Source organism: Phaenicophaeus curvirostris, chromosome 14, assembly GCF_032191515.1.
Source record: "Phaenicophaeus curvirostris isolate KB17595 chromosome 14, BPBGC_Pcur_1.0, whole genome shotgun sequence".
In the NCBI taxonomy this organism is placed as follows: domain Eukaryota; kingdom Metazoa; phylum Chordata; class Aves; order Cuculiformes; family Cuculidae; genus Phaenicophaeus; species Phaenicophaeus curvirostris.
The window spans coordinates 204,192-227,866 of record NC_091405.1 but is presented as its reverse complement, the minus strand read 5'-3'; the positions used below and the strand labels follow the sequence as shown (position 1 = coordinate 227,866).

The window sequence follows — 23,675 nt, the reverse complement described above, 5'->3', positions numbered from 1 at the left end:
TAGCTTGTAACCTCTTGTCTTTATTAGCAGGGCCCATAATATTTTTATTAGTGAAACAAGCTTGAGAAAGCCGAACAGTTTAGCATTTGAGCGATGAAGCTGATGAAGGGGCTGGAGAACAAGTCTTAGGAGGAGCAGCTGAAAGAGCTGGGGTTGTTTAGCCTGGAGAAAAGGAGGCTGAGGGGAGACCTCATTGCTCTTTACAACTACCTGAAAGGAGGTTGTGGAGAGGAGGGATCTGGCCTCTTCTCCCAAGTGACAAGGAACAGGACAAGAGGGAATGGCCTCAAGCTGCACCAAGGGAGGTTCAGGCTCGACATCAGGAAAAAATATTTCATGAAAAGGGTCATTGGGTACTGGAACAGGCTGCCCAGGGAGGTGGTTGAGTCACCTTCCCTGGAGGCATTTTAAGGATGGCTGGATGAGGTGCTGAGGGGCATGTTTAGTGATTGATAGGAATGGTTGGACTCGATGATCCAGTGGGTATTTTCCAACCCAATGATTCTGTGATTCTTTTTTACCCCTGTGGGATTCATGTGAACCCTGTTTTCAGTTTCACCTGATAGCCCATTAGTATAAAAAGCATGATTTGACAAATCATGGATAAGCAATGATTCATTAAATCATCAAAATTTAATCTTGACTTTTGAGGGCATAGTTGCAATAGCTGGAATCACTGACTGTGCACCACCCACCATCCATGCTTTGCTGCTAATTGGAAGGGATTGTTCCCAGTGTGGTTTCGTTTGCCCCATGTAAATGACTCGTGGAATAACAACACCCAAGACAGACTCAAGTGCAGGTATGCAGCGATGCATAAGGGTGCAAGGAAGATTTCTCCTCTTAGCTTGCACACCAGGTGTCAAAGCCAGCACATCTTTATTGTGCTATGTTATACAAATTCATTGGGTTAGTATACATATTCATGACTTTTCTGAGAAGTGGGTTGGAACTTATTATCATAAGTCTTCTCCTCCTCCTCATGCATGCGCTCCTCCTAGTGATAGTGGTCGACGAGTGTCTTTGGGGATAAAGGCAAGTAGTCATCCTTGCATTGAACTTTTCAACTTTCCTTCTTGTGCATGCCCTTAGACTCTTTGGGCCTCTCTTCAAGGCTGCATCTGGTCTTCCTTCTCTTAATGTTGTTTTTCTTCCACTTATTGTTGTTCTACTTCCCCTTATCATTGCACTACTCCTTGTTATCTGGCTTAACCAGACACAGTCACATTCTTTCCATTCTTTCTCACTACAGCCCCACTAAAATTCCTTATGTAAGGGTAAGTATCCACATGCAAGATTTTTTAGGCCAATCCTATATTTCAGCTCCAAAACCACAGAAACTATACACAATGTTCAAATTTACAATAGGTTAGTAACTTATAACTAATGATTTCCTCTTTCAATTCCCCCCTTTCCTTTATCCTAAGCAAATTCTTTTGCCCACATAATACCATTTTTCTCAAGAGTTTTGGCAAAATATTTACCACTCTCCAATCTTTGTAGTAGCTTATGCTTTATCCATTCCTTGTAACTATTTCCAGTAGCCAAACAAAAATGCATAGAACATCATAACATAAGACAGACTAGAATTCCTAAAATAATTATAACTACCATAGCAACAAATAATTGTTTCAGCCAGGCAAAATTAGATAACCAAGAAGTTAGTTTTTTCCCACAGCTCTGAAAACCCATTCGAGGTATCATCTAAGGTTACTCCATGTAATACTCTATCATGTTTCCAAATCTCATCTATGTCCTTGACAACATTTCCTTATAGATCAATATAGGAGCAACAACTTGTCCCTATCAAGGTACATACCCGTCCTAGTTGTGCGGTTAGCATACCCAGAACCATTAGATTTTGTAAAACAACTTTACTTAATGAGGTTACCTCAGTTTGGAGAGCTGTAAGGGCATCTGCAGTGCAGTTGGTTATGACCTCCATTTCTGCCAAGATGTTTACTATTGCTTTTTCAAGTTCACTAACTCCTAGCCAGGGAAGGAACCACCTTGCAAAGCTACGAAAAGTGGTTGGCCTTCATATTAGGGGGTTAGCTCCTCATCTTATTCTTTTCCATGGTGATCTTAGTATACCACTAGGAGTTTCTGATTGATTGAGTACTTTACTCTGGGTCATCAGGAATCCTGCACATGTTCCTTTCCAATTAATGAGTAGACTCTTTCTAGCATATCTGTACCCGCCAAGTCTCTCACTCAAATTCCTAAAACCTGTTTTCCAATCTTTTGGAGTTGTTTCTGCAGGTCTAGTACATCTTCAGTCAATATTTCACTCCCTACCTGCGCTGATGTTCCTGCCTATACAGTGTAACGCCTGCCATACAATATTTCAAAGGGACAGTCACGTTCTTCCCATTCTTTCTCATCACAGTCCCACTAAAATTCCTTATGTAAGGCTAAGTATCCACATGCAAGATTGTCTGGGCCAATACTATATTTCAGCTCCAAAACCACAGAAACTATACAGAATCACAGAATCACTGGGTTGGAAAAGACCCACCGGATCATTAAGTCCAACCATTCCTATCAATCACTAAACCATGTCCCTCAGCACCTCGTCTACCTGTGCCTTAAACACCTCCAGGGAAGGTGACCCAACCACCTCCTTAGGCAGCCTGTTCCAGTGCTGTTTCCATGAAAAAAAAATTCCTAATGTCCAGCCTAAACATCCCCTGGCGGAGCTTGAGGCCATTCCCTCTTGTCCTGTCCCCTGTCACTTGGGAGAAGAGGCCAGATCCCTCCTCTCCACAACCTCTCTTCAGGTAGTTGTAGAGAGCAATGAGGTCTCCCCTCAACCTCCTCTTCTCCAGGCTAAACAACCCCAGCTCTCTCAGCCGCTCCTCCTAAGACTTGTTCTCCAGCCCCTTCACCAGCTTTGTTGCTCTTCTCTGGACTCTCTCCAGAGCCTCAACATCCTTCTTGTGGTGAGGGGCCCAGAACTGAACACAGGATTCAAGGAGCGGTCTCACCAGTGAGGAGCACAGATGGAGAATAACCTCCCCCGACCTGCTGGCCACACCATTTCTGATATAAGCCAAGAGGCCATTGGCCTTCTCGGCCACCTGGGCCACTGCTGGCTCATGTTCCATCGCTGTCTACCAACACCCCCAGGTCCTTCTCCTCCAGGCATCTTTCCAGCCAGACTTTTCCTAGTCTGGAGCTGCACGGGGTTGTTGTGCCCCAACTGCAGGACCCGGCACTTGGCCTTGTTAAACCTCATCCCATTGGTTTCAGCCCATGGATCCAGCCTGTTCAGATCCCTTTGGAGCCTCCCTACCCTCCATCAGATCCACGCTTCCACCCAGCTTAGTATAATCCACAAACGTCCAAACTTACAACAGGTTAGTAACTTTTAACAAATGGTTTCCTCTTTCATAAACATGCCGCTTCTGCCTATTGACTGCACTTGCCAGGTGCTGCAGTCAGAGCATGGGTTCCATTCTGGCAGCCAAGATACAAGCTCAGTGACAATGTTTAAGCTGATAGAGCATTGTAATTGGGCTAAGTACCACAGAACGGAATCTGATAGGTGTTTAAAAGCCTTAAACAGCAATTAGGCTCTTTCAGAATTTTCGCTAGGCAATTCTGTGTTTAATTGCCACTGATTAATAAGAATTATACCCTAAAAAGCATACAGATCCCTTAAATCCACATACCTGCTTTCTGCTACAAAACAGAAAAACTATTAAATCCTTACTTTTTCTCTTATGATCTGCTCTGTATGAAGAATATGCAGCTTCTCTGGATGATTGTTAGAAAATGGTTTGTTTACAGGCTTTCCAGTAAGAACAAATCTTGATGGCCCAACAACAGCCTTATACGCAGGTCGTCTTCACCTGGTTACCATGATGGCTACAAGGCAGTGAGAGATCTCAGTCTTCAAAATGATCTAACCTTTCTCAGGATCAAGTCAAAGAAACACAAAGTGGTGATAGCTGTAGGTAATATTTCTGTTGAAAGCAATAGATTTTTATGTCCTTTTAAGTTTCTTTCAGTCCTTCGTGGATAATGCTATTACAGAAAATGCCTGTTGAAAAGAAATATACATAACAATACATTTACCATGTAACCAGGTGTGTTACGATTTTAATGTACAGAGTTTGTAGTATTTATTCTTGGAGACAACCAAGTGAGTCTAGAGGTGATTAATGTTCTGGTTTCTGTGGGTTTTCACAAAGGAAAACTGGACGAATGTATATATCAAGTAGTGTGTTTTTCTATATATGGTGTTAAAAACAGATACAGTTTTGCTCCAAACAGCTGCAAAACTTTTTTTTTCTAAAAACTCTCGGTACGTTATGCTGCCTTCCTCAACCGCAGGCAGGATTTTTGCCACAGAGGTATGATATTGTCACCAACACAGTAACTGCAATACAGTAGTTTCTCTTGGGACAACAAGGGGAACATAGTGCCTCGTTTCTCATTCATGTTCAGCACAAACACGTGTTAGTTCATTAGCTGTTCTCTGCAATAGATGGCAAAGCTAGAGGAGCTGTGGTGAAGCTGTGATCCATGACTAGTACAGGGGAATCAGCCAACGAGGCAGTGACTGGTTTGGGGCTGAGCTCCTAATGGGTGCCCCAGCTAACTGGGAAACTGCCAGTGGGCAGGGTTTTGACAGAACTATCTACTGGAGGGGCACAGAACCAAACAGCAGCATCAGGGCTCTCGGCATAGCTGTGGGGGGAAGGCATTGCTCAGTGCGAGCAGTGGTGGATGGCTTTCCGCAAAATGGCCCTCTGGTGCTGCTTCCATCACAACCACAAGGCAGAGGTGCGGTGCTTGGCGTGCATGACCTAACCTTGCTGGGATCATCGATAATGCCCTGCAAAACCCCTAGGTTTGGCAGAAATCTGGCACTCAGCAAGCATCAGCATGGGTCATCATATAAAGATGAGTGTTTTAGTTCAGTTTCTGTTTTGGAGTATAAACCTAATGCAGTTTTTAAATCATGAGGTTTGTTCATTGATTCTTATTTTGCACTTGCTCTTCACTAATTTTTTCAAGTTGACCTTTTGACTGGGAACCACGAAAGCTCTGGTGTCACAGTGAAGCTTTTCTGCTCACAGGGAGCTGGGATGTTAAAAGGCTCGATTGCACATTACTATGTCAGGAGGTGCCAAATGAGCCGCTGTGATTTACAGCATGTTGCTTCTGGATGGAAGTGATGGTGCAGGAGCACAGCTCCTTCACTCTCCAAGCAAAGATCACCCTGCTAAATTCCCTGGATACTTTCAAGAAATGTTCCATTTGAAGTAGCTAATGTGACCCAGTGATCCAATGGATTTGTTTCCAAAAAGTCCTCAGGGTTCAAGATTGGTGGTTGAAGTCTCTCATGCTTTGACTTCTCTTATAAGAGAAATATATAAAGTTCAAATATTTTCTGCTTTTTTTCATGTCTAAGTGAGGTTCTCCAGTTTGAATAAACCAGTCAGTGAATGGAAAGGAGTTCTCTGCATCTGCTGAAGAGGCTGCAGGCATCAGTTCTGTATTACAGTCAGTGCTAGCTTCCAGGTGAACATCTTGTGACCTCTTTCATCTTGTTTAAACATTGCAAAGGCTTTATTTCACTGGAAAATCCGGGAGGGTCCGTCTTACTCCTGAGAGTCAAAGGTACCTAAGCACAAGATCTCAAGGCAAGCAGACTAATGCCATGCCCAAGCAGTGGGGAGCACAGAAGATTCAGCACTGCCACTCACTGAGCAGAAGCAAACCCCAAGGCACATGAGCCAATATATTGACCTGTTCTCATTCGTAATCTTCTCCGCTTCTGTTGTGATCATTTTTTAAATCCAACTTATTTATCATTACGTATTAGGGAACACTTATTCTACTGATATCCTGGCACGTTAAATGCCTACCACTTCAAAGCCCAGGTTTTTCACTTTAGCAAAAGTGCTGCTGAATCCCAACTACTATTGATTTGTGTTTGGGGCTGATGATTTGGGTCCATAGTTTTCTCTAAGAGCACTAAACTCTGTGGAGGTTTCACTGTATGCATTCAGAAAACTGCCCTGTTGTTACACTTTTCTATTGTCAAAAATAATATCAGTGTAGCAATGTCCAACATCATTCGAAAATGTCCTTTAGCCCAAAGAACACCAAGGTGCTCCCCAAGGAGAGAAGCTTACTGTCTTGCAACATTCTTTCATTTTTGTTTTTCTGGTATCTGTGTCAGTTCCCTTCACAGACTTTAATCTAATATTTATTAAGCAGCTGATGATTGCTGTATCTTGATAACACACTCAAAAAGACACTTGGCTCATGTCATTAAAATTAACACATACTAAATAATTTTGCTGAAAAGTGGCCTTTTTATGTGGAAAAAAATGGCCTTAATTAGGTGCATGGAGTTCTCCAAGGGTCAAATACTGCTCATAAATTAGTTTCTTTCCGTGGTCCTATGAGAGGCAAAGATGCAGATAAGAGGAAAAGGTTTGGTCCATTTATGATGATAAGAGCAGTAACAAATGCTACACAAACACATGGGCTGAGCTGTGCTGCTGCCAGCTCCTCTTACCAGCCTTTAACCGAGTTTCCTTGAAAGCACTGTTGTTATACAATTTTGGCAACATCTCCACTAGGGAGCATAATTTGAAATGCTCCATTTCATTCCCTAGTAATTTGTTCCTACTTTCTGTTAGCAGTAGCAAGCTGAACACATGCAAGCTTTTAATTTAGGTCTTTCAATAGGAAATAGAAGTAACACTAGTGAAGTCTCCAACAGTCCTAGTGGAAAACCCTTGTCAGCCCATTGATCTGAACAAAGCTGGGCCATTGAAAAGGAACAGAGGCATCCAGACAAAACATAGGGAAAGAGGTTTTAAGTAATTTGGGTGTCCTAGAAGCCTTACATCAAGTCATTTAAGCTGTGAACCAGGAGAGGCTTTGCTAGTTAAAGATTAACTGGGGGAGGTTGAGGAAAAAAACTATGAAAGAGAACAATTTCATACATGATCATTTTGTCAAGGGACTGTTGACCATGAGCTCAACTGGCCATCATCAGCCCATCAAGGGATCCTGCCCCTCTAACCTGGCCTAGCAGAGCTGCAGTGGTCATGCATGTCTGGGGTTCTTCCCACTAACACTGGCTTGTCCCCGGCTGGACTATCCTCACTTGTAGATGTTCTCTGCTGCCCCTATTGGGGTCATTTTTGCAGGTTCCATGGTGTCTGGGTTCCCTCTTAAACCCCAGCTCCAACAGTAAGGTCTCTGGGTCCTTGGGTGAAGGGTTGTCCCTGGCCAGCACTTTTGGGCAGCCCTTGTGGCTGCCCATGATAGGCACTCACCTAGGTCGCAGTGCTGGGGGCAGGGACAGTGACAGGCAAGGGCCCCAGGCCCCAGCTACCCTCATAGTAGGAACCTTTTATTTCTTTCCAACGTGCTGGCTCTGCTTTTGTGAACTCTGCCCAACAGTCACCTCTTCTGTTCCCTCTGTGACCAACTGTGCCGATTTCCAGATGGAGAAAACCATCATCATGACCCCACTATGACTTATTCTGCCCCGGGATTACGGTTTTGTGCTTGGTTTATGCCAGCCAAAGTCTGGTTTTGGGATCAGTCAGTAGAGCTGATTGAACTGGAAAGCTCATTTGGGAAAGGTATAAGGAAGAGAAAAGCAAGGGCCAATCCTTTCTGCAGGAACATGGATTTAAATCAGTTTAAATCTGTTGCAGCGCAGCACCAGCAGACTCTCCCATGGCTATGGCACTGAATGAGGAGGGATTTGCTACCTTTCAGCTCAGGTACCTCCTTGTACTCCAGCTGGTAATGTGGAAGCAGCTCCTGCTGCCTGCAGACTCTGATGCTGCATGTTGCTCTTGGGTGCCTTTTGCTTTTTTAGTTACATATTCAGCCCTTTAAACTCTTGATGGATATCTGCAAAGCTATTCCTGTTCAGACAAAGCTCCATTTATATTATATCCAGACAGTAACAGGTCACCCTGTCACCTGCTGCTTGAGCTCCACATGTTCCTCCTGCAGTCTGTGAGAACAGAGTGGGCTGTAGATGCTGGAGAACTCGTCTCCCAAGTGGAGAGAGCAAGGAGGGGCTGTAAGAATCCAGGAAGAAATGGGGCAGCTGCTGTTCTTTGAGCAGGGTGAGAATAGAGCTGGTGGCAATCATTTGAGGGGAAAAGTTCATTAAAGCCTTCTGTAAGGATTTTCTTGGCTTGTAGAGCAGGTTATGGACTGGTAACACTCTGCTGGGGAGGGCAGCATGAGATTCAATAGAGTGCCAAAAAGCCCTTTGTGGAGCTGGGCAGTTGAAGATTTTGCACGTTCATCAATGAGTGTAGATCCTTGTTTAGGCTGAGATTTTTGAGATGTCTGGTTCCCAGTGATGGGGAGAAGGAAGAGACAAGGTTTGCTGCATTGGCCAGGAATCAAACCTGGCTCTCTCATGTGGCAGGAGAGAATTCTACCACTGAACCACCAATGTTCCAGCTGGGATGAATGGCCCACACAGCTGGCTGCACAGCTCTTTGCGCCTCTATAGCTGCTGGTGGAGGCTTTGCGATCTGGGCCTTGGAAGCAGTTGCTTGGCTGGAGCAGAGTTACAGGTTTCAGTGTGGCTGACATTTTAAATCTCTGGGTAACCAGCCGCAGGGCTTGGGAGGAGTGAGCATTGCCTGCAGAAACCTTGTCTGCTTTTTGTTTGTGATACATAGGAGCTCATCTGAGTTATGAAATAGCAACTGAAGTGATGTGTGGATGGATGGAAAAGTCCAAAATCTTGGCAAGTGGGCCACAATTCCCTATGGAGCCATCAGCACTCCTGATGACTTCTTTGCAAGCACATTGCCCTGCTGCGGAAGCCCCTAGGAGTCCATCCTGGGCTGGGTGTTCATGACCAGCACAGAAGGCTGCAGGCTGGGAGCAGCAGGAGGGCAGCAAGTTCCTGCAGGATGCGAGCAGAAAGGAGGAGAGAGCTCTGGTTTTGCTTGTGGGTTCCTTCAGCATTCCCAGTTTGGTACCACTTTTTCTGGCATTTGTGGCTGAAGATTCATTTCTGATGGCCACAAGGACCAGAGCACTTGAGTGTTTCCATCTGGCAGAATCTAAAGTCCCATGGATGCTTTCCTCTTCTCTGCCCCAGGCTGGTGCGAGAGTTTGTGGCTCAGAGTAACACACCTCAAATCAAATGTGTGATCCAGATCCTGATGCAAGAGTTTGTGTTCTCCCAGAACCTCCACAGCTGGAAAGGGGGACTCGTTGGCTTGGCTCCTTGCTCCATCACCCTGGGCAAGGTAGGTGTGGGTGGGTTTTTTTGGCTTGTGTGTGTTGTGGTGAGAGAACAGCATCTGCTCCTGGGTCAGTATGATGGGCTTTTTACAAGGGCACGGAGTGACAGAACAAGGGAGTGAGCTTTACAAGGGCATGGAGTGACAGAACAAGGGAGAATGGCTTTAAGTTAAGAGGGGGAAGATTTAGAATCAGACATTAGGAAGAAATTCTTCACAATGAGGGTGGGGAGGCCCTGGCCCAGGTTGCCCAGAGCAGTAGTGGCAGCCCCATGTCTGGGTGGGTTCAAGGCCAGGGTGGATGGGGCTTGGAGCCCCTGGTCCAGCGGGAGGTGTTCCTGCCCATGGCAGGGGGTTAGAACTGAGTGCATTTTAAGGTCCCTTCCAACCCAAACCGTACTATGATTCTGTCCATTCTCTGTATCTAGCAGGTGGACTGCACTCCATAGGTCAAACACTAGTTGGTATTAAGAGCTAAGAAGAGTTGCGGCTCTTCCATCTCCTATCCCTGTCTCAACAGGCTGTGGCAGCAAGAGCAGAACCTTCAGGAAGCAGGGCTAAAGCACAGGGACAGCCTCAGCCAAGTGCAGGAGTTTTCTTAAGCATCTGCTACGTGGATGCCTGTGGGTTAAAAAGGCCAAAGCCTGAGTAGCATCCTGCTGACTCTGGAGGCTGGCCTGAGGAGCTGTGCTGAGAGGTGGCATCACAGAGGTGGGAGGTGATGACATTTGCCTCCACTGCCTGGTCGGCTGCAGCTGCCTCTGCAGGGCAGATATCCCACACCTTTATGGTGCTGCACCCCAGGTGTAACTCCCCTACGGGTGCGAGCAGATCATAGAATTAAGGAACAATTTGCGGCAGAAGGGATCTTAAAGTCCATCCGGTTCCACCCCTGCCATGCGTAGGGACACCTCCCGCTGGATCAGGGGCTCCAAGCCCCATCCACCCTGGCCTTGAACCCCTCCAGGGATGGGGCAGCCACCCCTGCTCTGGGCAACCTGGGCCGGGGCCTCCCCACCCTCACAGCAAAACATTTCTTCCTCAGATCTCCTCTCAGTCTCTCCTCTTTCAGCTCAAAACCCTTCCTCTCGTCATGTCCCTGCACTCTCTGATCCAGAGCCCCTCCCCAGCTTTCCTGGAGCCCCTTTCAGCGCTGGAAGCTGCTCTAAGTTCTCCCCGCAGCCTTCTGCAGGCTGAACAACCCCGGCCCCCTCAGGCTCCCTCCGCGCGGCAGCTGCTCCGGATCGCAGACAAACCCCCCCAGTCGGCCTCCGAGCAGCTGCGCTCAAGAGCCACCGCCGGGGCGGCGGGCGGAGCCGGGGCGCCTGCGTCGCCGCGGGGTGAGAGCGGGGCGGTCGGGGCCTGGCGGGGCGGTCGGGGCCTGGCGGGGCGGGGGGCCGGGAGGTCGGGTGCCGCCGCGGCCCCGCGGGAGGCGAACCCGGGGCGGGGAGGCCTGGGCGGGGGGAGGCGCCGCGCGGGTTGGAGGCGGCGAGGAAGTGTTTCGCTTGGCCCTGTTCTATTCTGTTTGCTTCCGAAGTTTGTCAGTTCTCTCGGTTTCGTTCCCTGACTTTTCCGCGCTGAGCTGTTCTGTAGCGCCTCAGCTCTTCGTGTTCTGCAGGAGTAGGGCGGTTTGGGGGTGGTTTCAATGCTCTGCTGAGGGGTTTCCCGTTTGTTGTGGTGACTTTGATACAAGTATTTTTCTCACAAAACATCCTTGACCACAGATGCAAGAAAATCTCTTGTTGCTTGGGGTTTGGTCATGTCCTCAAGCTCCGCCAGGGGTGGTTCAGGCTGGACATTAGGAAAAAATTCTTCACAGAAAGGGTCATTGGGCACTGGAACAGGCTGCCCAGGGAGGGGGTTGATTCACCTTCCCTGGAGAGGTTTAAGGCACGGGTGGACGAGGTGCTGAGGGACATGGTTTAGTGTTTGGTAGGAACGGTTGGACTCGATGATCCGGTGGGTCTCTTCCAACCTGGTTATTCTGTGATTCTATGATTCTGTGGTTTGTCCCCGTTTTTCCTGTAGGGAAAGCTGGTCGTAAGGAGTGATGGTGGCCGGGCATGAGCCGCGAGCTGAGCGCAGAGGGGTTTGGCCTGCAGGCCAGGGTCCCTCCAGCCAGAGGTGCAGGGCACGGGCCTCTCCAGCCAAACGCTGCCTTTTGCAGAAGTTGAGCAAGTTAGGAGAAAAGAGGAGGAACCACTCTGTTCCCTGGTGCAGCTGTCTGTCGCGGCTCACGGCTCCCCCGGCTCATAGTTTAAACTCTGATAAATGCTGTCATAAGCAAGTGAAAAAAATTCTGGGCCACTCTGTACAGCCTGTGGTATATTCTCTTGAGGAGCGGATGAGAGAGTTGGGGTTGTTTAATCTGGAGAAGAGGAGGCTGAGGGGAGACCTTATTGCTCTCTACAACTACCTGGTAGGACGTTGTGGAGAGGAGGGAGCTGGGCTCTTCTCCCAAGTAACAGGGGACAGGACAAGCTGCACCAGGGGAGGTTCAGGCTCAACATAAGGAAAAAATTTTTCACAGAAAGGGTTATTGGGCCCTGGCAGAGGCTGCCCAGGGAGGTGGTTGAGTCACCTTCCCTGGAGGTGTTTAAAAGACGGGTGGAAGCGGTGCTGAGGGGCATGGGTTTGATGGGAATGGTTGGACTCGATGATCCAGTGGGTCTTTTCCAACCTAGTGATTCTGTGGTTCTTTTGTGACCAGGAGAGACTGACAGGGGAGTGTTCAGAGCTCTGCAGTAAGCAGAGTCTTCCAGGGGTCAACGAGAGCCAAAGCAGCCAACTCTTCACTTTCTCTGGGAACAGCACAAAAGGCAGTTGACCCTGTGAGCCTCGTGCCTTCCAAAGAGCCTTATTCAGACCAGCCCTTGTTCATTGTCCTTATTGGTATGTAATTCTGTGGAGTGTTTCTCAGTCTAGAATACAGAGCTTAAGCAGGAGAAGTTTTAATTTAAAAGGCTTTGCTTATTTATATACGTTGCAATTGGAGTGACATTGTTTATTCTCCCTTGCTGTTCTCCAGGTTGTGAATTAATCCAAGAATGAACAAATGTAAGCAGCCTTACACCGATCAGACTGCAAACCTTGAAAAGTTCAGCCCTGACATTCTTTCTGAAATTGAAAAGCTCTTTGCAAAGAAATTTACTTACACTAAGCCAGTGAATAATGAATGGCAGCTACCAGATCCTGGAGACGCCTTCAGATATGACCACAAGGAATTCAGCTCCCTCCTGGCTCTGAAAGACTCGATGAATGAAGTGAAGAATCAACTGAGTGATAAGAACCTGGACGCATGGCATCAGCACACCTCATTTACCAATAAAGCAGGGAAAATAATTCCTCATGTGAAGAAAGCTGTGAACGCAGAGCTGTGTACCCAGGCATGGTGCAAGTTTCATGAGATCCTCTGCAGTTTCCCTCTTCTCCCTGAACAAGCTCTTCAAGCTGGAGAACTGAGTTCTGTCCACCTCTGTGAAGCTCCTGGAGCTTTTATAGCCAGCCTCAATCACTACCTGAAATCCCACCATGTCCCTTGCAACTGGCACTGGGTGGCCAATACCCTAAACCCATACCACGAGGCAAATGACACTCTGATGATGATCGCTGATGACCGTCTCATAGCAAACACTCTACCTTGTTGGTACTTTGGCCCAGATAATACTGGTGATGTGATGACATTGAAGCATCTGACAGGACTTCAGGACTTTGTAGGTAACAAGGCAACAATTCACTTGGTAACCGCTGATGGCAGTTTGGATTGCCAGGGAAATCCAGGTGAACAGGAGGCACTCGTCTCCCCTCTCCAGTACTGTGAAACAGTCACTGCGTTAATGATCCTGGGCACAGGAGGGTCCTTTGTTCTGAAGATGTTCACGCTGTTTGAACACAGTTCTGCCAATCTGCTCTTTCTACTCAACTGCTCCTTTGAGGAGATCCATGTCTTTAAGCCAGCCACTAGCAAAGCTGGAAACTCAGAAGCCTACGTGATTTGTCTTCGTTACATGGGTGGAGAAAGCATTCATCTGCTGCTTTCTAGGATGATGCAGAACTTTGGAACAGAAATGGTCAACAAGGCGCTTTTTCCCCAGCATACACTACCAGAATCTTTTCTTAAAATACATGAGGAGTGTTGCATGTTCTTCCACGAGTGCCAGGTAGAGACTATCTCTGAGAACATCCGTCTCTTTGAGCACATGGAAGAAGCAGAGCAGAAAAAACTGAACAAGTTAAGAGACTGTGCAGTAGAGTTCTTCATGGAGAGATTTCGTATGAAACCCATTGCCAGAAGTAACTGGCTTGTCAAGAAGTCTCAGACTGGTTGCAGCACGAATGTGAAATGGTTTAGGCAAAGAAACAAATATTTTAGTACGTACAATGAAAGGAAGCTGCTGGAAACCCTAACATGGAATGATAAATTGGCAAAGGGCTATTTTAATCACTGGGCAGAGGAGCATAGTTTAAATAATGCTGGTAATACATGCATCCTGGAACAATCGTCTTCTGACCTTGAGTGTAGTTTGTGGTACATTCTGGAAGGAAAAAGACTACCAGTGGTAAAATGTTCTCCATTTTGTGATGGTCAAGTCTTGGAAAATCTTAATGAAGCTATGAAGGAATTAGCTGGGGGGAGCCTGAAAAGCAGGCAAATGCTGCAGACTTGTCACTCTTGTGAAGTTCTTCCTGGGGAAATGATATTGGCAGAAGTGGCTGACCTTTCCAGGTGTCATCAGGAAGTCTTAAATGAAAGATGTAGTGACCAGTTCAGGTGCCTTGTGGTGGACTTCCCATCCCTCTGTGATACTGGAAGCCAACCCAGTATGGAAATAAAGCTCCTGGAGTCAGCCACCCTGTTGACCTTCAGTTTCTCTTTGCTTTATGATGGAGAACCGCAGTACCAGCAGCAGCTTTTGGAGTGTGTTCTGCATTCGCTGAATCAGCTTACAGTGGGAGATGCACTGATATTGCCTATTCTCTCTTGTTTTACACGCTTCACAGCTGGCCTGGTCTTTATCCTGCACTGCTGTTTCCGGTGCATCACGTTTGCTTGTCCAACTTCCCATGAGCCTCTAAGGACTGGTGCCACTTTGCTATGTGTCGGTTTCCAAGGCCTTCCAAATCCTATTGCTGAATACCTGTGGCATCTGAATAAGCGAATGTGCTCCTTACTAGACATGGATTTGCCCCAGCAGGTTTTGCAGTTTGTGCCTATGGAAGTTCTCCTCCAGGGCAAACTGTTAGCATTCCTATGGGATTTGAACACAACCATTGCAAAGAGACAGCTCCATTTGATTGTGCAAGCTAAGCAGCAGCAACTGACAAGCAGTATTGCTCTTTAGAGCCATTCCAGAGTGGAGCAAGTTGCTGCTGCTAGACCTTGTTTCACAGGCAGGTGGAAGGTAGTAAAAGCAGTGTTAAAGTGATGGCAATGTAAAGGATGTGATGATATTCATGTTGGGAGGATGCTCTGGGTTATCATTCCCCCTTGCACCATGGCCTGAAGCTTTTGTCTCGGGCATGGGGGAAGGACAGTGACTGAAGAGGAGAAAGCATCTCTCCTCTGTCACAGTGTGCTTGAAGCAGATTTCTTTGCAAACCACCTGGGTCAGAACTGTGGCTTCCATGATGAGAGCTGGTGTGGCAATTTGTACCTGTTACATCAGATGAAGCACTGGGGACCTTGCTGTATGACATTAGCCCTCTTCTGCAGCACAGAACATAGGTGTTCTGACACTCTTGTGTGCTTGTCCAGGGTTCATAGAAGCCAAAACATGAGGTTTGGGCCAGAACGCTGAACAGTGTGCACATTGGTGTGAGACTCAGAGGACAAGCACCTTGTTAGCAGGCAGCTGCACAGATGTCTCTCAAAGCAGGGGCACATGGGATACTTGAAAGGGGTGGGTGTGCTTACACTGTGATGTTCTGCCATGGAGGCCTGCATAGCCAGAGGCATCTAAGCTATTAAATAACTTGGATTTTTCCTTGCTCATGAGTCTGATATTTCTAGATTATTATTTATAGGTGAAGTAAAATTTTGAGGTGACTTGACAGGCTGTGAGAGAAAATGCATTTAGTTTACCCAGCTCTCCTTGGCTTGTCTGGCACCAGATGAACAGTGCAGCATTACTAGAGGTGCCTCCTATCCCATCCTTCCCCACATCATCAGTTTCCCTTTTTTTCATTTATTTTTAGAAGAAAACATTTTGAATGTTTCCAAAGCTTAGGAGGAGTTAGGGCTGTGAACTGGGCCACTCTGGTGGGAAAACATTGTCTGGCTGTTCAGTAGAACCCCCCAGACCTATGTGCAAGCTCTCCTCTGCAAAGCCAGAGCTTTACACCAAAGGAAATCCAATGTCATGTGGATCCTGCTGCCTGATTTGCTCTGGAGTGTTGCTGTTCAGTGGCAGACACAGGGAGATGATAAGAGGAATGCTTTGAGAGCAGCTGTTCCTGTTAGAAATGATGGATATGGTTTGGAGAGCCTGTTATAATGATTTTTTGTTGTTTTCATGACAGGAGTTTCAAAGTGAGGGATGACACTTGTAATTGTCTGAAACCTGCATTGTCCCAGCTGCCTTTAAGCCAAAGGTTTCTTTGGGATAAGTAATGTTGCATCTTGAAAAGCATAGATTCATACTGGGATGCAGAGCGAGACAACTTTATTCTCAGCCCGATTCCTTTTATATTCTTCTTAATGCAAATCATACAATAACTCTAAAACAATTGTTAGTGTATGCCTATAAACCAATCAACTAACAGATCATGTGCCTATTTACTGTTAACATAGCGTTTCAGTACTTTCCAACTGCTATCAACAGGCAAGGCAAAAGCTAGCAGTTACGTATTTTGAAACACTTATCTAAGCAGTGTTGCAATATTCAGTGCACTTGGTTGTGTGTACTGAATTCTTGCTTTCTCATCCCACAGTTTTGTTTCATCAAGCATCCTTCTCCCAAAACTGCTCTCGCTCCATTGACATATTTGAGCTTGCTCTGAAAGCCCTCACATCTCCTCCTTCTGTGTTTATAAAGAATACTTGTTTCAACACACAGTCTATTAAACTTTGCATCATTTTCAGCAAGCATGGAATACAAACCAAAATACAAGTAAAAATCATTAAACAAAATAATCCTACTTGTGGTATTCTTTTAAGCCACACAGTCTACATACATCTCTAGTTTTCTCACTGGTTTGTACCGGTGCATAAATACAACAAGAAAAAGTATAAACAGAAGCATGGACATATTTATATTTACCATATTCAGGAATATGTGTTATATCTGTTTGCCAAATTTCAAGTGCAAAAAGACCTTGAGGGTTCGCTCCAGTGGAAGGTACTGGTAAAAGTTGTTGACAGTCTGGGCATGACTATATGATTTGTTTAGCTTGCTCTTGAGTTAATTGAAATGTCTTTTGCAATGCTTTGGCATTCTGGTGATAAAAGTCATGTGATAATCGTGCTTGCGCAAAACGATTTTGCAGAATTGCATCTCCTGCAAGGCTGTCTGCCTGAGCATTACCTTCGCTAATAGGTCCTGATAAAGACGGTTGTGACCATACATGTTGAATAAAATATGGGCAAGTTCTTTTGTTCAATAAAGCGCAAATAAATTTTTGGTTGATACCTCCTTTAAAAAAGGAGCGTTCTAATCTAGACACTAATCCTGCAACATACGCAGAGTCTGTTATAATGTTGATTGCAGTGGGCCATTGTGTACAGACATGAATGACTGCTGATAGCTTCACTAGTTGTGCTGAACCTGTGACAGCATCTATGTCATTTACCCACTGTCCTTCATCATTTTTCCAAGCTATCACAGCACCCCCCCTTTTACCTGAACCATCAGTAAATACCATGAAAGCATCAGGTATTGGAGTAAAGCTTAAATGAGAAACAGGAAACAGAGAGAGACAATTCCAAGGACTGTAGGACTGTGACCTGGAAAGTGAATGCTTATCTGTCCAGTATAATCTGTCAAGGCACACTGAAAAACAAAAGATTGGTGAGTCAATGAGGTTAATTGTTTACTGTCAAGTGGTAAATAACTAATATCAGGCTCTGTGCCATCTAAAAACATCCAAGCATTTCCTCCCCTTTTGAATGACCACTGGAATTTTATCAATAGCAGTGGTGACAGTTTTTCCAAAGTTATAGGATAAAAATATCCATTCTAAAATTACTAATGGATCTGCATCCTGTGGTATCCATTGTGCTAACAGGCAATAAAGTTGAAAGCTTGAATAAAAACCAAAAAGATTAATAGGATGATTCAATTTTCATCTTTGAACAGCCTGAGTGGTTAATTTTTCAACAACTGTTTAAGGGCAGCTTGTGTGGGAAGAGTAAGTGTCCTTGGGGATGTTAAGCCTGTAATCCCCCTCTAAAAGTTTAAAAAGGGGATGTAAATCTTCTGTAGATATCCCTGAGAAAAGGTGAACCTAGTTGATGATCCCTACAAGTTTTTGAAGATGAAAGTTTTTATGTCCATTCGCAGAGTCAGTGGTGGTCATTGATTCAGGTGGTCAGAGATTTTCCATCCTAAATATCTCCAAGGTGAAGTTTCTTGTATTTTGTCTTCTGCAATTTTTAATCCTGCAGCTGATGCTGCTTGCACAATTTGATGTTTGGCTTCTTGTGCCGTTTCCCTTTGTTCTGCAGCAGTCAATCCCGGTAAAACAAACGACCCTTGCTTTGTGTCTGATGATCATCCAATTAACTGTGCACTGAGTCTCAGTTCCTAAGGGGCCCTCAGCTGCCCTAGGGATGAGCTGAATTGCAGTGTGATGGGTTTCTATTCTTTAAAGACAGTCAAACTTCCTGACAGTCTGCGTTTGCATTCTGTATGGCTAATTGTTTAAGCAAAATTTCTCTAGCGGTGGTATCGTCTGCCTGCTTAATGTTTGTGTAAATATAAATATTGTGTAAATAAATCACAGGAAAAACTTTTAGTATTCCTATGTCTCCTGCTTGTCTAGCACCTTTCTTCATGAATGCCAGTTTATCATGCAGGTCCGGGAGATATAAATCAGGTTCTTTTCCTGGATCAATAGGACCTGGATCGAAAGGATCATCCAGATCCTCATCGAAATTATTGGGCTGTAATACTGCAGAGGTATTAGGAGCAAGATGTGCTTTTGGCTTCACTACAGAGTTCAGTAAGGGCAACTGAGTCAATAGAGGAGCTGACGGGACTGTAGGAGCCATTGCCCCATCCTCTGTATTTTCCTGCAGTCCCTTGTGCTATTTTTAAGTCTCAAATACGACTTGCCAACATGGCAATAAATTGGCAGCTGCATTGTCACTGCAAGTAGCACTTCCCCATAGTCAGACCCTGATTTGATCTCACTTCTCTGGGTCATAAGCATTTTTAATATTTATAGACAGATCATTCCTAGGTGCCCAGGCAAGAGTTTTTTGTAAGTCTTCCTGACCTACTTTCTTCCTATGTTGTTTCAGGATTTTATAAAAAAACTACTAAGGCACCTTTTTGTTCCTTTGTCAGATGTGACCCCATAGTTCCCAGCTGCTTATCTCTCTCCTTTCAAAAGGTATTGATGTTCGTGCACAAAATCCGCTTCCTCTGAGCAGTGAATCCCTAGAGTCCAACTGGACAATGCAACCGGATCAGCAGCCAGCCTACAGGCCTCACATAGAGGGCACCATTTGTTGCATATTGCAATTGCATGGACTAATTCTGGGCAGCAAGACTTTATTCTCAACTCGACTCCTTTTATATTTTTCTCAATACAAATAATATAGTAACTCTAAAACTTATGTCCAATCGCAATTGTTAGCGTATACCTATAAACCAATCAACAGACCATGCACCTATTTACTGCTAACATAGTGTTTCGGTACTTTCCCACTGCTATCAACAGGCAAGGCAAAAGGTAGTGGTTAAATATTTTGAAACACTTATTGAAACAATGTCACAATTCTCTATGCACTTGGTTGTGTGTACTGAATTCTTGCCTCCTCATCCCACAGTTTTGTTCCATCAAGCTTAACAGGGTCCTTCTTCCAAAGACACTCTTGCTCCATCAACATATTTGAGCTTGCTCTGGAAATCCCTGCAGGTACCCTATGCCTTTTGCATCATGCAGCATCTGGCATTCTAAAATTAACAGGGTCCAGATGGAAAAGCAGGGCTGAAATGCCAGCAATGGGGCGAAAACCCAATACTTAACCCAAGCTGCTCTCTTTGCGTTCCTTGGGTGCAAGATCATTTTTAGAACATTTTATTTCAATAAGCTCTGCACTAAACTTAAAATTACATTGTAAATCTACAGGAATTCTCATTTTTCACATTACATTTCTATTTAAAAGAAACCAAACAACTGTTAATGCCTTATGCCCTTCCTCTCAATTCACTCTGTGTTCACGCACTCTTTCTTCACACCTGAGGGAAAAGAATTAAGTGACATTTTTCTGAGGCATATTTCTGCTCAAACACAATGACTGAATTTAGACTACTAGAGTTGAATTCTCATGTTATCAGTAATGCTTCCCTTTTTAAAAAATCTCACTTTTCAACACCTCTACAAGATGTTACTAGAGCAAATAAATCTGTTTCATAACCCAGAACCTACCCTACCTGCTACCACAGCCAGAGCTTCTCAATGACCTCAAGACTATCTTCAACACGGGTTGTTTTTTTTCTTTTTTCTAAAACTTGGCAGTAACTTCCTTTCAGCAATTCCAAGTTAAAGCACTTCATTTCAATCCAACTTTTGTCATCCTCTCAGAGAAGCAAATACCCAGTAAGCCATCACGACTGTTCACTCGACTACCGCTCAGATTTTTGACTAACCCAGCACAAGCTACGGTCCAATATGTGCTCAGAACAGTGCTATTGGGTCAAACTGAGATGATCAGATAAGCAGGACAGATGGTTACAAAGAGCTGAAGGTTCATCATGCAGCCAATACCACCCACAGCTTGCTGCCTCCTGCAGCCATTACCTGCAGCTTACCCAAAAAGCTTTTGAAGCAGGTCCAACAGTAGCTGGGCTGCTGAGACCTTCCTGGTGTGATAGAGGGGAAACCCACACCGTGACAAAGAAGCCGCCCTCCCCTCTCACTGCCAGCCTCTGCAGCTCCCTCTTGTTCTTGAGTTTGACCAGCAGGTCTTGACTCAGCCACGCTGCTCTCTTCCCCTTCCTGCCTCATTTCCTACATGTGGGGACTGAGTGCTCTTGTGCTTCATGGAAAGCATTCCTAAATATTTGCCAGCTCTGTTCCACTCCCTTGTCCCCGAGGATCACGTCCCAGGGGGTCCTACTGAGCAACTCTTCGAAGAGCTGGAAGTCTGCTTTCCTGAAATTTAGGGTCCTGATTGTGCTCCTCGCCTGTCCCCAGTGCTTGATCACTGCAGCCCAGGCTGCCTCCAATCCTAATGTCACTGATAAGTTCACTCGTATTAGTCACCATGAGGTCCAGCATTGTGTCCCCTCTGGTTGGGGGTCTCTTAGCTGGATTAAGAAATTATTTTCAATGCACCCCAGGAGTCTCCTGGACTGCCTACAGCTTGCTGTGCTACTTTTCCAGCATATGTCAGGGTAGTTGAAGTCCCCAAGCAGGACTTCAACCTGCAAGTGTAAAGCCTCCTGTAGCTGGAGGAAGAAGGCTTCATGAGTTGGCTCTCTCCATCAGGTGGCCTGTAGTATACACCAACCACAAGGCTCCTATGTAAGAAAAGGTATTCATATAAGAAAAGACTTATATGACTGTGGCTGGCAGGCAGGCAGCAGGGCACGTCCTCTTCTCCAGACAAACGAGCCCAGACCAGCCAGTGACCCTGGGGAACACAAATTCCCTGGCTGGACTGTCTTTTTTATAACTGAGCTGCAGAGGCATTATATGGGCTTGTTAACCAAACATTACATCCCACCTCTGCTCCCATTCTGTGCCAGCTCTGTCCTTGAGGTACCTGGGGCAGGCCAGGGAATCCTTGACAAGGAAACACATTCCTTTATGGGCAGGGCTCTGCATCTATCATATAAAGGCAATACAAGCCTCACAGCTCCACTGTACCCACCATCTCCAGAAATACTCTTACAATGACCCAGTTAGTCTTCCAAAGGCAAAACCAACCATCATGGAATTATAAAATCACTAGGTTGGAAAGGACCCGCTGGATCATCGAGTCCAACCATTCCCATCAATCACTAAACCATATCCCTGAGCACCTCCCTGGGCAGCCTCTGCCAGTGCCCAATAACCGTTTCCGTGAAATATTTTTTTCCTGATGTCAAGCCTGAACCTCCCCTGGTGGAGCTTGAGGCCATTCCCTCTTGTCCTGTCCCCTGTCAGCATCCTTCTCTCCACAACCTCCTTTCAGGTAGTTGTAGAGAGCAATGAGGTCTCCCCTAAGCTTCCCCTTCTCTAGGCTAAACAATCCCAGTTCTCTCAGCCACTCCTTGTAAGTCCAGTTCTCCAGGCCCTTCACCAGCTTCGTTGCTCTTCTCTGGACTCGCTCCAGAGCCTCAACATCCTTCTTGTGGCAAGGGGCCCAGAACTGAACACAGGATTCAAGGAGCAGTCTCACCAGTGCTGAGAGGGAGAATAACCTCCCTGGACCAGGTGGCCACGCCATTTCTGATCCAAGCCAAGATGCCAGTGGCCTTCTTGGCCACCTGGGCACACTGCTGGCTCATGTTCTGTCGCTGTCAACCAACACCCCCATGTCCCTCTCCTCCAGGCAGCTTTCTAGACAGACATCTCCTAGTCTGTAGCTGCACAGGGTTGTTGGTCCCCAAGTGTAGGACCCAGCATTTGGCCTTGTTAAACCTCATGCCATTGGACTCTGCCCAGCGGTCCAGCCTGTTCAGATCCCTTTGGAGCCTCCCGACCCTCCAGCAGATCAACACTTCCACCCAGCTTGGTGCCGTCTGCAAACTTGCTAAGGGTGCACTCAATGCCTTCATCCAGGTCACTGATAAAGACATTGAACAAGGCTGGACCCAGCACTGAGCCCTGGGGACACCACTTGTCACTGGAGTTAACTCCATTTCCCACCACTCTCTGGGCCATCCAGCCAACCAGTTTTCCACCCAGGAGAGTGTGTGCCTGTCCAGGCCAGAGGTGACAGTTTCCTAAGCAGAATGCTGTGAGAAACTGTGTCAAAGGCTTTCCTGAAGTCCAGGAACATACATCCACAGCCTCATCCAGCAGCCGAGTCACTTTGTCATAGAAGGCGATCAGGTTAGTTTGGCAAGACCTGCCCTTGTGAACATGTGTTGACTGGGCTTGATCACCCAGTTCTCTTGCATGTGCTTCATGATAGCAGTCAAGATCACCTGTTCCATGACCTTCCCTGGCACTGAGTTGTGGAAGCCTCTACACAGAATGCCATAATGAACACAGAGGGTACTGTGAACTGTGCCACTATTTTTAGCAGACATGAAAGCCATTAAGTACAGGCTCAGAAGCAGAGAAAGCTCTCATTTTAATCTAAGAATCACAGAATAGTTTGGTTTGGAAAGGACCTTAAAGATCATCTAGTTTCAACCCTACCTGCCATGGGCAAGGACGTGTCCCACTGGATCAGGCTGCCCAAGGCCCCATCCAACCTGGCCTTGAACATCTCCAGAATAGGGCATCCACATCCTCCCTGGGCAACCTGTGCCAGTGCCTCACCACTCTCATTGTGAAGAAGTTCTTCCTTATGTCTAGTCTACACCTGCTCCTCTCCAGTTTATAGCCGTTGTCCCATGTTCTTTCACCACAAGCCTTTGTAAACAGTCCGTCCTCAGCTTTCTTGTAGCCCCTTCAGGTAGTGGAAGGTTGCTGTAAGATCTCCTTGTAGCCTTCTCTTCTCCAGGCTGAACAACTCTCTCAGCCTGTCCTCATATAGGAGTTGCTCCAGCCCTCTGATCCCCCTTGTAGCCCACACACAAAAGTAGTGCTGACAGTGAGCAGACTGAATTCAGACCAGCCTTATAGTACACTAAGTCAGAGACTAAGACGAAGCCTAATAGAACTTAACAACGGTACAGCAGAGAAAAGACAAATTGAAAGAAGAGGTAGAGAAAGAAAGCACGGAGACTACATTGAAAGATGATGGAAGTTGCACTGGCAATTTTTATTTTTCTTGAAAGAAAAAAAGAACCTGTAACAATGCTCAAGTTAACGAACCATTAGAGTACCATTTGGCAACAGGCCTCTGCTGCACAGCATCACTAACATCTTCAGGAGTTTGTTGCACCACCTTCTTCTTTGTATTTATATCGTAGGCACTCTGCTGGTTGAAGTGGTTATAGCTGATGTTTCAATGACCACAGCTAAAAAAAAATAACCAAAGGAAGAGAATATTTATTACTAAGCATACCTATTCTTACACAAATTACAAAGGAAAGCCAGTACTGTAATGATACGACATATATAGGTAGCTTTTCCTCCATCATAAAAAGA

At 45.9% G+C, this 23,675-nt stretch overlaps 2 protein-coding genes across 5 annotated transcripts in view; one reads left to right on the top strand and one right to left on the bottom strand.

Annotated features, from left to right (window-relative positions):
- Positions 1–10,582: 10,582 nt before the first annotated feature.
- On the top strand, positions 10,583–18,210 carry LOC138726614 (cap-specific mRNA (nucleoside-2'-O-)-methyltransferase 2-like). 3 transcript variants are annotated; one of them, XM_069868523.1, is made up of 2 exons: positions 10,583–10,600; positions 12,289–18,210. In XM_069868523.1, exon 2 carries the CDS (start codon positions 12,308–12,310, stop codon positions 14,600–14,602), a length of 2,295 nt encoding a protein of 764 aa, XP_069724624.1. In that variant the 5' UTR covers positions 10,583–10,600; positions 12,289–12,307; the 3' UTR covers positions 14,603–18,210. The 3 variants fall into 3 exon arrangements, with proteins under 3 accessions (XP_069724624.1, XP_069724623.1, XP_069724625.1); XM_069868522.1 differs by lacking the exon at positions 10,583–10,600 and adding an exon at positions 10,967–11,011; XM_069868524.1 differs by lacking the exon at positions 10,583–10,600 and adding an exon at positions 11,947–12,152.
- Positions 18,211–23,314: 5,104 nt separating this feature from the next.
- Positions 23,315–23,675, bottom strand: part of LOC138726820 (3'-5' RNA helicase YTHDC2-like) — a 34,591-nt gene continuing 34,230 nt past the window's right edge. For both annotated transcript variants that reach the window (XM_069868847.1, XM_069868848.1), the window contains one exon: positions 23,315–23,545. The gene's annotated coding sequence lies outside the window, so the exon portion shown is untranslated. The remainder of the gene's footprint in view (positions 23,546–23,675) is intronic.